This window comes from Lepidochelys kempii, chromosome 20 (genome assembly GCF_965140285.1).
Source record: "Lepidochelys kempii isolate rLepKem1 chromosome 20, rLepKem1.hap1, whole genome shotgun sequence".
In the NCBI taxonomy this organism is placed as follows: Eukaryota; Metazoa; Chordata; order Testudines; family Cheloniidae; genus Lepidochelys; species Lepidochelys kempii.
The window spans coordinates 590345-604090 of NC_136399.1; the positions used below are offsets into that span (position 1 = coordinate 590345).

Consider the following 13746-nt stretch of genomic DNA (forward strand, 5'->3'; position numbering starts at 1 on the left):
AAAGTAACTTGATTTGCCGGCATCTTCTCTCTTCCCCACCCCCCACAATAAATGTTTCACATTATTCTGCTGGGGAGACCTGGGTTTTATTCCCAGCTCTGCCATAGATTTATCATGTGACCTTTGTGAAGTCACTCGGTTTTTTCTCTGCCTCAGTTTTCCCAGCTGTAAAATGATTTGACCTTCTCAGATTAAAAGGTCTGCTATAGAAGTACAAAATATTTGTTCCTAAAGGGGAGCCCCAATCTTGCGCTCAGTCTGTTGCCAAGGAAAACACTGATGTCACAAATTCAGCATTATGACTTCACTGCAGGATAAAGTAGGATGAGCAAATATCTGTTAAATAAATTTTTCTTGAAGAGGATACCTAGCAGTAGAAATTATTAAACACATAGGAAAATGACCAGAGGTTTAAGTAAAACTAGTTAGACTTAATTGTGAAAGCCAATATTTAGAGAATTTATTGAAATCCAAAAGAAATACAGTGCTTACATTCCAGGATACCATAAGTGAAGTCTGTCAACTCTTCTAATCTCTCCTAAGGAGAGTTTACTAGTTTTAACTCTGAAAAGGACCACAGACTGAAACACAAAGCTTGAGTGCTCATGTTTAGATTTTGTGAGACTAACTGCAAAACCATTCCATAAGATAAGGTTTTTATATCAAGCTGAAATGCTAATCGAATATGCTGGTATCTGATCCCCTCTGAATTTCTTACGTCCAAAGCTGAAAAAGTCTACTCCTTGGAGAGTTAGAGCAGACAAACGGTTAGTGAGCAGGCGAAACTGGATGCAAAGCTTCTTAGTGTTGTCAGAGGCATCCCCTGTAACTGACCCTGGCCATATGCAAGGAGTTCCAATACTGATATTTCTCTACATCAGTCTAAGGAAAAGGCAGATGTCATACCTAACATTCAAAGTATCCCTAACTGTTAACAATCTGTCTCCAGATCAGAGGGAATTCTTGGAATGACCTATTGGCTGCTATCCAGAGCATGCCTGCTGGGAATTCTCTGGCTCTGGATAGCTTCCTGGTAGACTCCATGTTCTGTTGAGCAGAGCTTTCAAGCAGGCCAGCTCTGTCATTTTGTAAATATTAGTTTTACTGATTGTCTCTCTGTGGTGTTGTAACTGCTTTGTGAAAATACTTCAGTGGACTGAAACAAAAAGGCTTCATGTGGTAATTGAGCCCTGTAGTGTTTAAAAAACATTACTATTTGTCTATCAAGCTCTGTTGAATAAGCAAGAGACCATACTGTAAACTCTCTATACTAAAAAGGCATTTGATGGGGTGAAATGAGTACTTACATTCCACACTCGGGCTTCAGAAAAATTGCGTACGCTAGGAGCTTGATCGTGACCCTTCAAAGTCAACGTTAGTCTTGAGACTGAGTTCAGTGGACATAGGATTGGGTCAGAGTACAAGATAGTACCACAATTAGTTGTCTTTTGGATATGGATAGATCTATTTGCAGACCTCGTTTATTAGCACAGCCTGTCTCCTGGTAGGAAGCCCCATGTAAAAGAAGGCAAGATCTGATTCCTTCATCATTTTACTACCTATCATTTGCTCTAAGTCCTTTTGGTACTTAGTTGGAAATGGACATTCAGGTAGCATCCCAGTTTAAAAAGTAAACTTGTCTGCTGCTTTGTTCCTCCACAGCATTACCATCTGAAGTCTTGCATCATGGCAGTGAGATGAATGAGGCCCTCTTTTAGTAAGACCTCATCCTTGGAAATTAGGGAGATAGCTTGAGTATAATATCTGATGATCCAATTACCTGCCTAAAAAAAGTGTCCTCTAGATTAAATTTTGGCATATTTGAGGATTATAGAATAATCTCAGACATGCTCACTATTCTGGCAAATAGTTTCTTTCCACTTCTGAAATGACCAAAGAGCATGTATTTGGTAGCATGCATGACCAAAAATCACTGATCCAAATCAACATAACTGAGAGATTAGATACTTGCAGTCCTGGCTCTGTGAAGGTCAGAGTATCTATGTGTCCTGAGCAGCGTGGGTATACTCGAAAGAGAACAGTTTCAAGGCTAGTGGTATTCTTATACAAGTCCATCTAACTGTATGGGGGAGAAATCATTCCCCATGCTGGCAGCTTGTTCTTTTTTTTTGGTGCCTGGACTCTGGATGCTACAGTAAGCATCAACTTTTAGAGCCTTTGTCTGACCTGGAAATGCTCCTTACAATTTGCAAGCTTCTAAAAACATTCCTTGCAAAGTGATCTATCTGACTGACTTCAAGCACGGCTGTTCAGCATGTTGACTTGTAGAAGCTTCATCCTCTTTACAATCAGCAGCATTCACGTGGCTGGTTATTGAAAGATGAGACGTGTGTGTGTGTGTGAAAATGCTTGGATGTTAAGGTAACAGCACACCTGTCAAGTAAGTAAACATTATGCCTGTCCTACCTGGGGATTCACTGAGATGTACAGATGATGACCTAAATGTGTCAAATATTCTATTTGGCTCTTTCTGTGAGGTCCTCAGAGTCTTATCTCCTACTAGGGGAACAGTTCAGCCCAGTTTCTCTCTCAAGATGCTCAGCACTTAAGTAGCTATTCTAACTTTGGGTGGTGGTGGGGGGTTGTCTCGCAGTATCAAAATTTAACTCATAGGAGTTGTGGCAGGCTGTGGCTGAGCAGAAAACTTTTCCAGGTGCCACAATAAATTTCTCCATTTGTTTCCTACTTTGAGTGGGGGAGATCTGCTAACTGTGATTAAGGTGCAGAAATGATTGCAGGAAACAACTTTATTCTTGCCTAGCTGACAGGTGGTGCTTTGTTAGGGCTGAGTTACATGGCTGAGCACTTCTCTCACTCCACACATACCACAGGTTCCCTGTCTCCAGAGCACAGTGCAGTATAATGGGCTGTCTTCCAACCCTTTCAAGGAAGAGGATGGAATGGGAAGATTTCCCCCTTCTTTTGCCAAGGGGGTGGAGGATTATGGATGAGTCAGACATTTTGTGTAAAACTGTGACTTGTCAATCTCATGCATCTGGCCCCTACCCTCTGCTTGCAAAAAATCCCCATGCTAATGCCATTGCCCTAGTCACTGCATGACTAAACATTACTGATAAAATGGAGGTAAAAAGGGGAGAAGAGGGACATCACATCCATTATGGAATGGGAAGCAAGATCCTTTAAACTGTCAAGGGATTTAATTTTCCCTTTAGTCTGACATTTGTCTAAGAACTTATTATCTTTTGGAAGGTGAAAGTCTGTATTCTGCCTCTTTGGTCATTTAGACGCTTCTGAGCTGTGAAACTGTCTTAAAGAAAGTACTATACTAAGCTGTAATAACTTCCCTAACTACTTTCTAATCCTTTTTTGAATTATTTTTGCAAATAATTTACTTTTGTCTCTTCAGCAGGTAACATCAAAAGGTACTGGCTTAAATCCAAATGCAAAAGTCTGGCAAGAAGATCCACAGGGAAGCACTGAAGCTGCACCAGTGACCAATGGCACTGAGCATTTGTGGCAAGAAACAGCTGCTTCACCAGGAACTCATAGTGAGGGTGAGACGTCTAAACGCAAATGATGACTTAATCCCTTGTTAAGTTCAGATTGTGTGTATTCTGTATAAACCTAAACCCAGCAGTAAGAAGCAACCAATGTTCTTGTCCTTGAAAGAACAGCTCTAGAGGCTGATGTAGGAACCAATATAAGTTGAATATGACAAGTTTTCTGAAGCAGTTTACTGGTGGTTAACTGCATCAGTAAACAGTAGGGACTGCAGAAAGGTCTGATCTGAATGAACTTTAGTTTAAGACTCTGAGTTGATACCTAAAGCTGGACTGAGGAAGAACAGGCAGGATATAAAAAGTAATCGAATAAGGGAACAGTGTATTATGGCCCCCTATAACACTTAAGAGGCCCGATGATGACCAAGTATCGCGCTACGAGGGAAACAAGCTGCTAAATGTGCAGAAATGGATTCTATACTCTCTCCCTTTTTTCTCCCTTCTTTATGACTTTTTCCTTTCTCACTTTGTCTCTGTTGCTTTCTCTCACCATTGCTGCACTTTAGTATATACTTGACCCTGTGAACAGAAAGATTATGAGATCTGAGGGCCGCACACAATCCAGATACATTATTGAGCTATTCCAAAGTTACACTTCTACTGGAATGTATGCTGCAGAGCAATTAAAAGGCAGTTGCTTGCTTAAAGCTTAGACTGTACTTGTGTAAATCTTTACTAACTTTGTTAAATCTACTTGTCCATAAGGGTTTTTTTTAAAACTTTTTATTTATTTACTTAGTTTTAAGTTCAGGTGGTAAAACACTTCTGGGTAAGTCTTTGTGTCCATATACAAATGAAGGGTTGGTCTACTCTGGGAACTTACATTGTCATAGTTTATATCTCTCAGGGGTGTGAAAAATCCACACCCCTGAGAGATGCAGATATGCCGACCTAACCTCCTAGACCAGAGGTGGGCAAACTGCAGCCCGCAGAGGCTAGCCCCTGGCCCCTCCCCTACTGTTCCCCCTCCCCCGCAGCTTCTGCTCACTGCACCGCTGGCGCAGTGCTCTAGGCAGGGGGGCTACGCACTCCTGGGGCAGTGCAGCTGCAGAGCCTGGCCTGACCCAGTCTCTGTGCTGCACGGCACGGCTGCCTGTCCTGGGGGGTCGTGTTGCATAGAGGGCAGGGGAGTTTGGGGGGTGATCAGGGGGCGGGGCGGTCAGAGGATGGTGGGGTTGGATGGGAGCAGGGTCCTGGGGAGGCAGTCAGGAAGGAGAGGGAAGGTTGGATGGGGCAGGGGTCCCAGGGGAGCACAGCCTCCCCTAGCCGTCCCTCCATACAATTTCAGAAACCTGATGCGGCCCTCAGGCCAAAAAGTTTGCCTGCCCCATCCTAGGCAGTGCTAGGTTGATGGAAGAATTCTTCTGTCAGCCTACCTACCACTTCTTGAGGAGGTGGATTACCTACGCCAACAGGAGAACCTCTCCCATGGTGTAGGTAGTGTCTACAGTGAAGCGCTACAGCGGCACAGCTGCAGTGATGTAAGTGTAGACACACACTAGCAAATGCCTTTAAAAAACTTAGGATGAGTGAAGGAGTCGTCTGGTGAAAGAGGAATCTTACTCCTCTACAAATCAGTAGATCTTCCAGCCTGGGTCCTTTACAGAGCAAAAAATTCCATTCATGGCAATCAGTCGTTTTGCCTTGATGAATTGTACTGTACTCTTGAGTGCTGCTACTGCATGTAAATTGGGTGTGATACAATCCTATAAACTGAACACCAGCTCTTTGGTGCTGAGAAAAGAAGAACCATGATTTACTTCATATTTTTTCTGTTCTGATGCTACTTAATTAGCAGGTATCTATGCCACGATTTTATCTTTAAACAGCTTTGAATATTGGCTTGTTCCTGTGATGTAAATGTCTTGTGTAAACTCACACAATCATCCTGCGTAAGCTATACTGGCATAATTATCGCTGTGCAACACGTATACTGTGAAAGTGGTTATAATGATGAAAGCACATTTAAACTGGTGTAACTGCACTCAGATTAGGAGTTTTAATGGTATAATTCTTTTTAAAAAAAAGACATCTTGAACCAATATAGTTATGCCCTATAGACCAGGGTTGTGATGGGGAGTAAGATGGAAGAGCTCTAAGAAAACAATACTCATGTTCAGCTTTTCAGAAATTAAAATATATTCCTGTCAAATATCTGGCAAAAGGAGAATAGGAAGGTTATGAATCAGTATCCATATCAGCTGCTGTGTATCGGTACCTTGTGGGAATGCCAAGCTTAAAGACATCTGCCCACCCATGAGAGCCATCCCTGGGAAGGAGCGGCTTTGCTTTTGGTGTATCAGCAAGGTCTAGCTTTGCTCTGGCATCATGGAGTCTCTTGGCAGCTGCAAGAGAAGAGTAAACACCACCTCTCCTTAGTCTAAAATTGTCCATTTGCTGGCAGTTATTTGAAGTTCTCAGTCTGAGTGTAGCTAAGTATCAAGTCCTGCAGAGGAACTCTACCAACCCCTATGGGATGGATGGGCAAAGGTCTCAAGCCAGGACTTCCAGGTAAGTGGTAATAACTGGTGAGATCACTTCTCTTGCCAAAGGAGGCACACAGTAACGGTTTCCAACACTGCATTTCCCCAACGTTGCTTTGACAGAGTCCTGGAGATCAGAATACACTTTGGGTATATGCTCAAGGCCCTGTACTTCTGTTGTCTCTCCTGATTCCCTGTGCCCCACTCTCTGCTATCATTTCTGGCAGAGCCATTCAGACAGATTCTTCAGATGGCCACAGCACAGCGGTCTTTCTGGTGCAGATGAATTCTGTAGGAGAAGGTAATGTAGGATAGATTAACGCTGCATTTGATTTCATGCCCTACTGTGAGTAGGGGAAGAATACATGCAATTCTCTAGTCCTTCTAGCACTACCTGCTCCTTATCCCTGCTTTAGGTGTCTCTGCAAATGTGAGTGGCCCCATCCACTTCCCCAAATCCCAGGTCCAAAAAAGCTAAAATTCAAGTGAAAATTGGTTAAAAACCCATATGCTTTTCCCACCCAGAAATCATGGGGGCAGATTGGTAAATAACAATAATAAAAGGCCTCTTAGGTTAATTGTAGCAACAGTTTAAAAAAAAAAAAAATCTGATAAGGGTTTTTTTAAAAAGATGCTCCAAAAACAGGTGCATTCATTCTTTAGCTCAGTGCAAGAACCATGTCTTTAATTTTTGTAACTGTATAGTGAAAAGGCTTATATATAAACATTCAATATCACAGGAAAACTAGCGTATTTTTATTTTCCAGTGGAAGCGAAGTGTAGTTGGCTATGTAAATTTATGCCAATCATAAGCAAATATTTGCTTGGCAATAATAATCCCAAGGTTAACTCAGATTTGCTGTTCTGTAGCATTAGAGTTCTAGGCAGTTGAAACAATTAGGAAGTAGAAGGTTGCTATCTTGCTACATCAAGGAACTTAATCTAATGAGCTCATCCTGTGAGATGCTTAGCACCTCCAACTCCCACATATGTCACTGAGAGTTGAATTCTGCCAATAGCAGAATTGGCCAGTGAACTTGCAGTTAAAGTTGCAGGATCCATAGCTCACAGAAGCCAATGGACTTTGGATCAGGTCACTATTTCACATAGTTCAGGAGTATCTAACTTTACATTCATTAGCTGGCATACTGTGTGAATTTGTTTGAAGCCTATTTTGTCTTACCTTGGATAAAAGATCACCCCTTTGTTATATGGAATGTCAGACTTGCTTGACACTAGAATCTACCTCATCTGTCCAAATCTAGACAGCATTAAAGATTATCAAATTGATATTTAAATTATAGGTTGGTAAAGGATACAGACCGTGATCTTCAAATAATTGAGACTGGCTAAATTCCTGAAAAACGGTTTGTATAAGCTCAAAAGCTTGTCTCTCTCCCCAATAGAAGTTGGTCCAATGAAAGATTACTACAGCCACCTTTTTCTTAAAATAATAATAATAATCTTGGTGTTTTCATGTTTATCTTTCGAATGGCTAAAAATATTTCATACTCCTGTATGCTGCTTAAAAAAGCTAAAGCATATTTTTCCAAATGTTCCCTTTACTTGTCTTCATGCTGTTTCTTCTGTACTTAGGAGGATTTCACCAATAATGTCCTTTACCTCTAACGTGACTTTGAATTGGTTAATGAAAGTTACGGTAGACCTGGAAAAGACCTATTTGATCAGAGTCAGTCCTTCTGCAAGTAAACTTTCCCCCATTCCACCCCAACCACATCAGATACTAAACTGAAACTACATTCTATCCCAAATAGCTTGTGGAAAAGACTAATAAATTCTCTAATATCCACATCCTTCCAGTGTGTTTTATAATCACATTAAGCTGACAGTCCTGAGTATTTATTATATATAAGGATCAGATAATACATGCAGCTTTTTCTGTGGTGTAAGTGCTGCATGTTTAGGGACTCAACTTGATGCTTATTTGAAGAAAAATATTTGTTTCAGATGCTACAGTAGTTCTGGGATCCCTGCCTTGGTTTGATTTTACTATTTTCCTGTTTTCAGAAAATGTTGTTGAGACCAGTACAAACAAGGGAAACAAAGAGAAACTGCCTAAACACAGTGCTATTAAATACAAAGAAACAAACTAAAAAATGAGTCTTTCAGTTACAGCATTCTTTGGTGTTCTTTGTAACAATGGCAGATAATACATTTTTCAGATAGAAAATATTCTTAAGCTGATGTGTCCTTTCTATTGACTGGGCATATTCTCTTGCCAGGTAATGTAGAGAATGTGGAGGATAGCTGTAAGCAGTATGAAGTGATGTATTCACCATCCTGTGAAGCTACAAGAAATGGCGCTGGTGTTGAGGAAGCAGCTGCTAATGGAATGGCTCTGGCAACTGAGGATCTTGGATACCAAATTTATGATCTTTCTGGTGAGTGTTCAAGCTATAGTAGCATCTTATGTTCTATGTTGTCTTCAACTCCTGTAGTCTTAAGGGATTTCTTACTGTTAATGTTCACACACCCAAAATGTGATCTGCCTTTTTTTCCCTAGACTTATTAAAGTCCCCAGCTTAATGCAATTGCTTGTGATGTAAATGCACAAATGCTGTCTTCTCTTCACCAGTTATCACTTATAGCATAAATAGCTGAGGCACTTAAAGCAGAAGATTGCTTCTCTGTAGAGCTTACAAGTGGAATAATTAACATGAACAGCCCTGGGATAACAATCTAATACATAATATACAAGAGAAACAAAGTTATGTAAGCAAAGATTAATAGAGCCTCTTAAGCTCAAAATACAGGTCTCCTACTGCCCCTGCAGCGTTAGAAGATTACTTTAACTAACAGCTTTGCCAAAGACATTGCTAGGGAGTAGTATTGGAGGGCAAAAGAGTGTGTGATATAGTTGGGACAGGAACGTGAAGAACCCTTCACAGCGGGACTTCAGCGTGGAGCTGCAGGGAGGAAAGAAGGGAAGCAACAGGTATCTGAGGTCCAGAAGACGGTGTTCATTCACTCATCAAATAGCAGTGTTAAGGAATTTTTCTATGATATTATCCTTTGAGCAGTGTGTTGCTTTTAATAAACTTAGCCTTTGCAGTAAATAGGACTTTGTAAGATTTCTCAATCTTCTTCATCTAGCATCTAACCTCTTTCTGCAGGATAAGAGTGTTTGTTTATATGTGCTCCCCCTGCAATGAACAGAACATGTCAAAGATCTTGCTTTCCTTTTGCTTACAATACCCTCTTAAGACAACTTCTCATGTAAAGATGTTTTTTTTGCATGCACAGAAACTTTTTTCCTGCCATAATCTAACCCAGAGGAGTTGGTTTCAGTGGTGGGTGGAGTGTAATGTGTGTATACGCTAATTCGTGCACCCTTTTTGGTATGATAAGACTTCTGTGAATGCAAGGAAGCATTTCTGTTGGGAAGCAGAAATAAACATGGCTTTACTTGTTTCCTTGGATTTGCATTTTTGATGCTGAGAGGAATGTGCGCAGCTCTGAGAACAGTGTTAATTACGTGCTGCAGTGTAACAGGTGAGGGATAGCTCAGTGGTTTGAGCATTGGCCTGCTAAACCTAGGGTTGTGAGCTCAATCCTTGAGGCAGCCATTTAGGGATCTGGGGCAAAAATTGGGGTTTGGCCCTACTTTGAGCAGGGGTTTGGACTAGATGACCTCCCGAGGTCCCTTCCAACCCTGATATTCTATGTTCGTCTCTCAAAAGGGAGGCTTTCTCTAACTTTGGTGACCTACAGGGATTGGGGCAGGGACTTCTGGACCACATTCTGAATGAATTCTAGTGTTCTGGTCACCAAGACAGCGAAGTTAGTGTATGTCTCCCCAGTAACCTGCTGCAGGGAGGTTCATGTGTGTGGTTGCATTTATTACATGCAACAGTCTATAACAAGGGGGAAAAGTTTACTAAAATCATATACAAATAGTCCCACTTTCATCCTGCATTTTCACTAATTAGCTTTAAGATTGTCAGTTGCTGCTATGGTGGGAAAAGGTCTTGTGTGTGTGAAACTTAGTTTAGGTTTTTCTAGTGAAATCCAGCCTGTTCATATCCCTTTGATGCTGATGTAAAAATGAGTGTGGAGATTAGTCTGGTCCTTGTGTCCATGTCTTGAAGCCTTTTAACATTTGAGCCACAATCATAGAACTGCAATTGTATGTGCATAAATGTCTGAGCAAGTACTGTGTTTGTATGCTCAATCAGTATTCTTAACACAAAGGGTTTAACTAGTTACTTGCATAAACATCAGAGTGGTAATTTATGCATATGAACCTTTGTCCACGTAGTTCTAAAAATATGGTCCTTGGCTTTTAAAGACCTCTTTTGAACAGTATCTGGTCTTTAAGAGAGCATTTTAAAATTAAGTTTTCCTGTACTTTGAATCCTCTCTTGAAGGCTTCTGTTGTCGGGGAAGGGATCCAAACGGGCAAAAATACATGGACAAATAGGTCAGAACGATAAAACAATTGGAGAGCTGTATGTCTCAGACTTCCATTCCTCTCATGTTATACTAGAGGATATTTAATTTTTTCACTCTTTGCACAACTAAAATTCACTTTTGAATTATATTCTGGGTTACATATGATTGGGATCCAGTGGGGGTATACTAATTTAATGCCTCTTTCAGGTGAAGACAGCTCTGCCGTGTCTACAGAAGACCTGAAAGAATGTTTGAAGAAACAACTCGAATTCTGCTTCTCACGGTATTGTATGAAGAATTCATTCAGCATCTATTAAATGCTTTGTGAAAGTTGCAGCTAAATGACTCTGGGTCTTAGTTTCTTTTTACCATGAAAAGGGGGTTATAAGCCAGGAGATCAGAGGTCAAATCCTGATATCACTTGCTGCTGGGGTAGCAGGCAGTACCTGAGTAATGTATTCAGCTCCAGGGAAGATGGTATTTTGTCATGTCGTCTCCCTGGGTCAACTTTTGTTGGATGTGGGGTGTGTGTATGCATCTGCAGGAGTTCCTTTTAGCATGAAAGATGCAGTTACTGTGTTTTGCCTTGAAGCCACAGGGTTAAAGTTTCAGATCTTGATCTTGATTCTCTGCTGAACTTGTCCAGCTCAGAAACCTAGATGGATAAAATGAAGTACTTCTGTGGAGTTAGAAGCTAGGGAAGACTGTTGTTCTCCCTCTGAAGTGGGTTATGGAATTAACTGCTAGTTGTCAGGGGTGGTAGGATGGGTGATTCCTTCCTCTAGGACTTAATCCTTTGAGTAACTGATGGCATAAGTGCAAGTGGGTGCAACTGTCAGGTCAGCTCCGCTAGTAAATGTGGTTATGCCAGGTTTAATTCTGACCCAGAGTCTGATGGAAAAGCTAACTTGGGAACAGTCTACACCCTGGGGAAAGCTGTTAACAGAGACCATCGACAGGAATGCGCTCAGTTTACAGAGCATGTACAGCCTTTCATGTTCACACAGTGGCTGCAAGTACTGGTTCCGTTGGTCATTAGTAATGCCTAAGGTGAAATCCCCTAGTTCTGCTGCAGCTTGTCTTTTCTCCCTAATTTTGGACAAGAAGCTAGAAGTGTTGGCACTGAACCAGTTCAGCTGGCCCTGCCAACACCATCTGACAGTGTACACCTGCAGCTCATACTCAACCACTACTTCTTCCAACAAAGTGCTGGGTGCTGTGGGAGGGGCACCAGAATGCAGTAGTCCAGAAAGACCTGTAAGGGGTGCTGTGTGAATGTGCCACAATCATTCTGTTGGTGCTGATTGGAACCTCTGAAACATTGCAAGGGCAAAGAAGCCAGCCAGCCATCTACAGAGCCTGACCCTGCAATGTTGTCCTTGTTTAGTGAAGACTAATTTTCTATATTTCACAAATCTAGGAGGTTGAGGTTATTTAATTGCATACTGGTAAGTAGCTCCTTGGGATGGATGTTGTATGGGCAGGGTAATATGCCAGCAACTTAGCCTTGGACACCTTTCAGCTGCCCTTTCACTTTATTTTCATTGCCTTGATTCTGCTTTGTTTGCATTTATTCCCAAGAGTGAAAACCTGTGGGAGCATGTGCAACTTGATTAGAATGGCAGTTATTTTGTGTTTTAATTCTTAAATCAGTAGTTGTCCTAACACCTAGAATTTGCCTAAAATGTATATTTTATTCTCTTCTAGTGAGAACCTTTCTAAGGATCTTTACTTGATGTCTCAAATGGACAGTGATCAGTTTGTTCCAATATGGACAATTGCCAACATGGAAGGAATTAAGAAGCTGACCACCAATGTGGACCTTATTCTTGAAGTATTGAGATGTATGTGTGTCTCTTTTTTTATTTTATTTTTATTAAAACCTTTTCGAGATCAGTAGAACAAATGTGTTGCTAAAAGCTCTAATACAAGGAGCTCTCAGTTTTAAAGAAACCAGTTGTATTGTTCTTCTTTCTGTGGGCCTGGTCTCTGGCCTAAAGCTACCGATTTCGTTCATGGAAAAATCAGGTTGTGATTAATTCTTCTTGGAGGAAACCAAGGTGTCCAAAGCAGATCCATGTAAGACAAGAGACTGAGGCAGCTACTGTCTTGTATTTAGTAAACTTGCTCAAATTTATTTTGAAAGAAATTGCTTTCAGGAGGACCGAGTTTTGTTAACCAAAAGCAAAAATCGTACTCCCTGAATGTAAAGAATGACAAGCCTGCTCTTCTGACTTAATGTAGAAATTTCAGTAGGAAGGGTAGTTCTCCTGTGGTGCTGACTCTGCACACCACCTCTTCTGTAAAAGAGTTTGAATCAACTGCTTTGCAATGTTTACTTTGAATCCATAAATGTTTTTTCCTGTTCCCATCTGAATTTCTCAATAGGACTCTGCTTAAGCATTTTAAAAAATGAACTCCCTTTCCTGAGTTCAAACCAGCTCCTTAGTCTAATTTGTTGTTGTCTTTAGTTTTGTAGGCAGAGAAACACTGAGTTGGGATGGGAGGCAGTATCCGTTTCCCTTTGATGAATCCATGTAACATTGAGCTATGTTCACATTGATGGAATAATAGATCATTTAAGCTCTTGCACTCTATCACTTCCCCCTTCCCCACCCACTCACAAGTGGAGAAATGCCTACGCTTAAGATTTCTCTCTTATTATTGACTGGTAATTCAAACATCTGTCTCTTGTTATCAGCCAAAGAAACAAATCTTGTAAAATCTGTGTATCACTCTCCTGGTATTCTCTCCCTTCACATTTAAATGTAAAATTCAAAAACGTCAACTCCTCCTGGTGCATATCTGATGCCAAGAAAAACCCTAAAATTGATTTCTGTTCAGTTGGGAACATGTGCGTGCTGATTCTTTCAGAGGTACTGAGCATCCACAACTCGCATTGATCTGGGGAGCTGCAAGTGCTTAGTGCCTTTGAATATTAGGAGAATATGTATATTGTATTGTGTAGTGCATGTATAAATGAATTCATGGCTCCAGATAATTCAAGAACTCCTCATTCAGTTACTCAAACTATCCACCAATATCTGCCCAGGAGCAGGGTTAATATGTGATTGCTATTTAAAAAAATAGGTACATAACATTTTTTTAGCCACTGTTCATAGTCGTATGATACAAGATGAGTTACATGATTGGCACTGTTAATATTAACAATACACCCTGGTTACCCATATCTAGTCAATACAGACCTTGTGGTGCCAAAAGGCACGCTGACTTCACTGTGCGAGAAGTGCAGATTTGTTCCCTTAGTGGTATTTGATTCTGAACTGAACATGAGTGGAGACAGACAC

At 41.0% G+C, this 13746-nt stretch overlaps 1 protein-coding gene across 2 annotated transcripts in view; it reads left to right on the forward strand.

Moving 5' to 3' along the window:
• Nucleotides 1-13746, forward strand: part of LARP4 (La ribonucleoprotein 4) — a 48774-nt gene that overhangs the window by 5684 nt on the left and 29344 nt on the right. Inside the window, exons 2-5 of one of the 2 annotated variants that reach the window (XM_073318914.2) lie at nucleotides 3392-3536; nucleotides 8269-8427; nucleotides 10646-10721; nucleotides 12146-12282. In XM_073318914.2, coding sequence (XP_073175015.1) covers nucleotides 3392-3536; nucleotides 8269-8427; nucleotides 10646-10721; nucleotides 12146-12282 — 517 coding nt within the window. Of the gene's footprint in view, nucleotides 1-3388; nucleotides 3537-8268; nucleotides 8428-10645; nucleotides 10722-12145; nucleotides 12283-13746 lie in introns of both variants that reach the window. The other variant, XM_073318912.2, reaches the window with a different exon arrangement.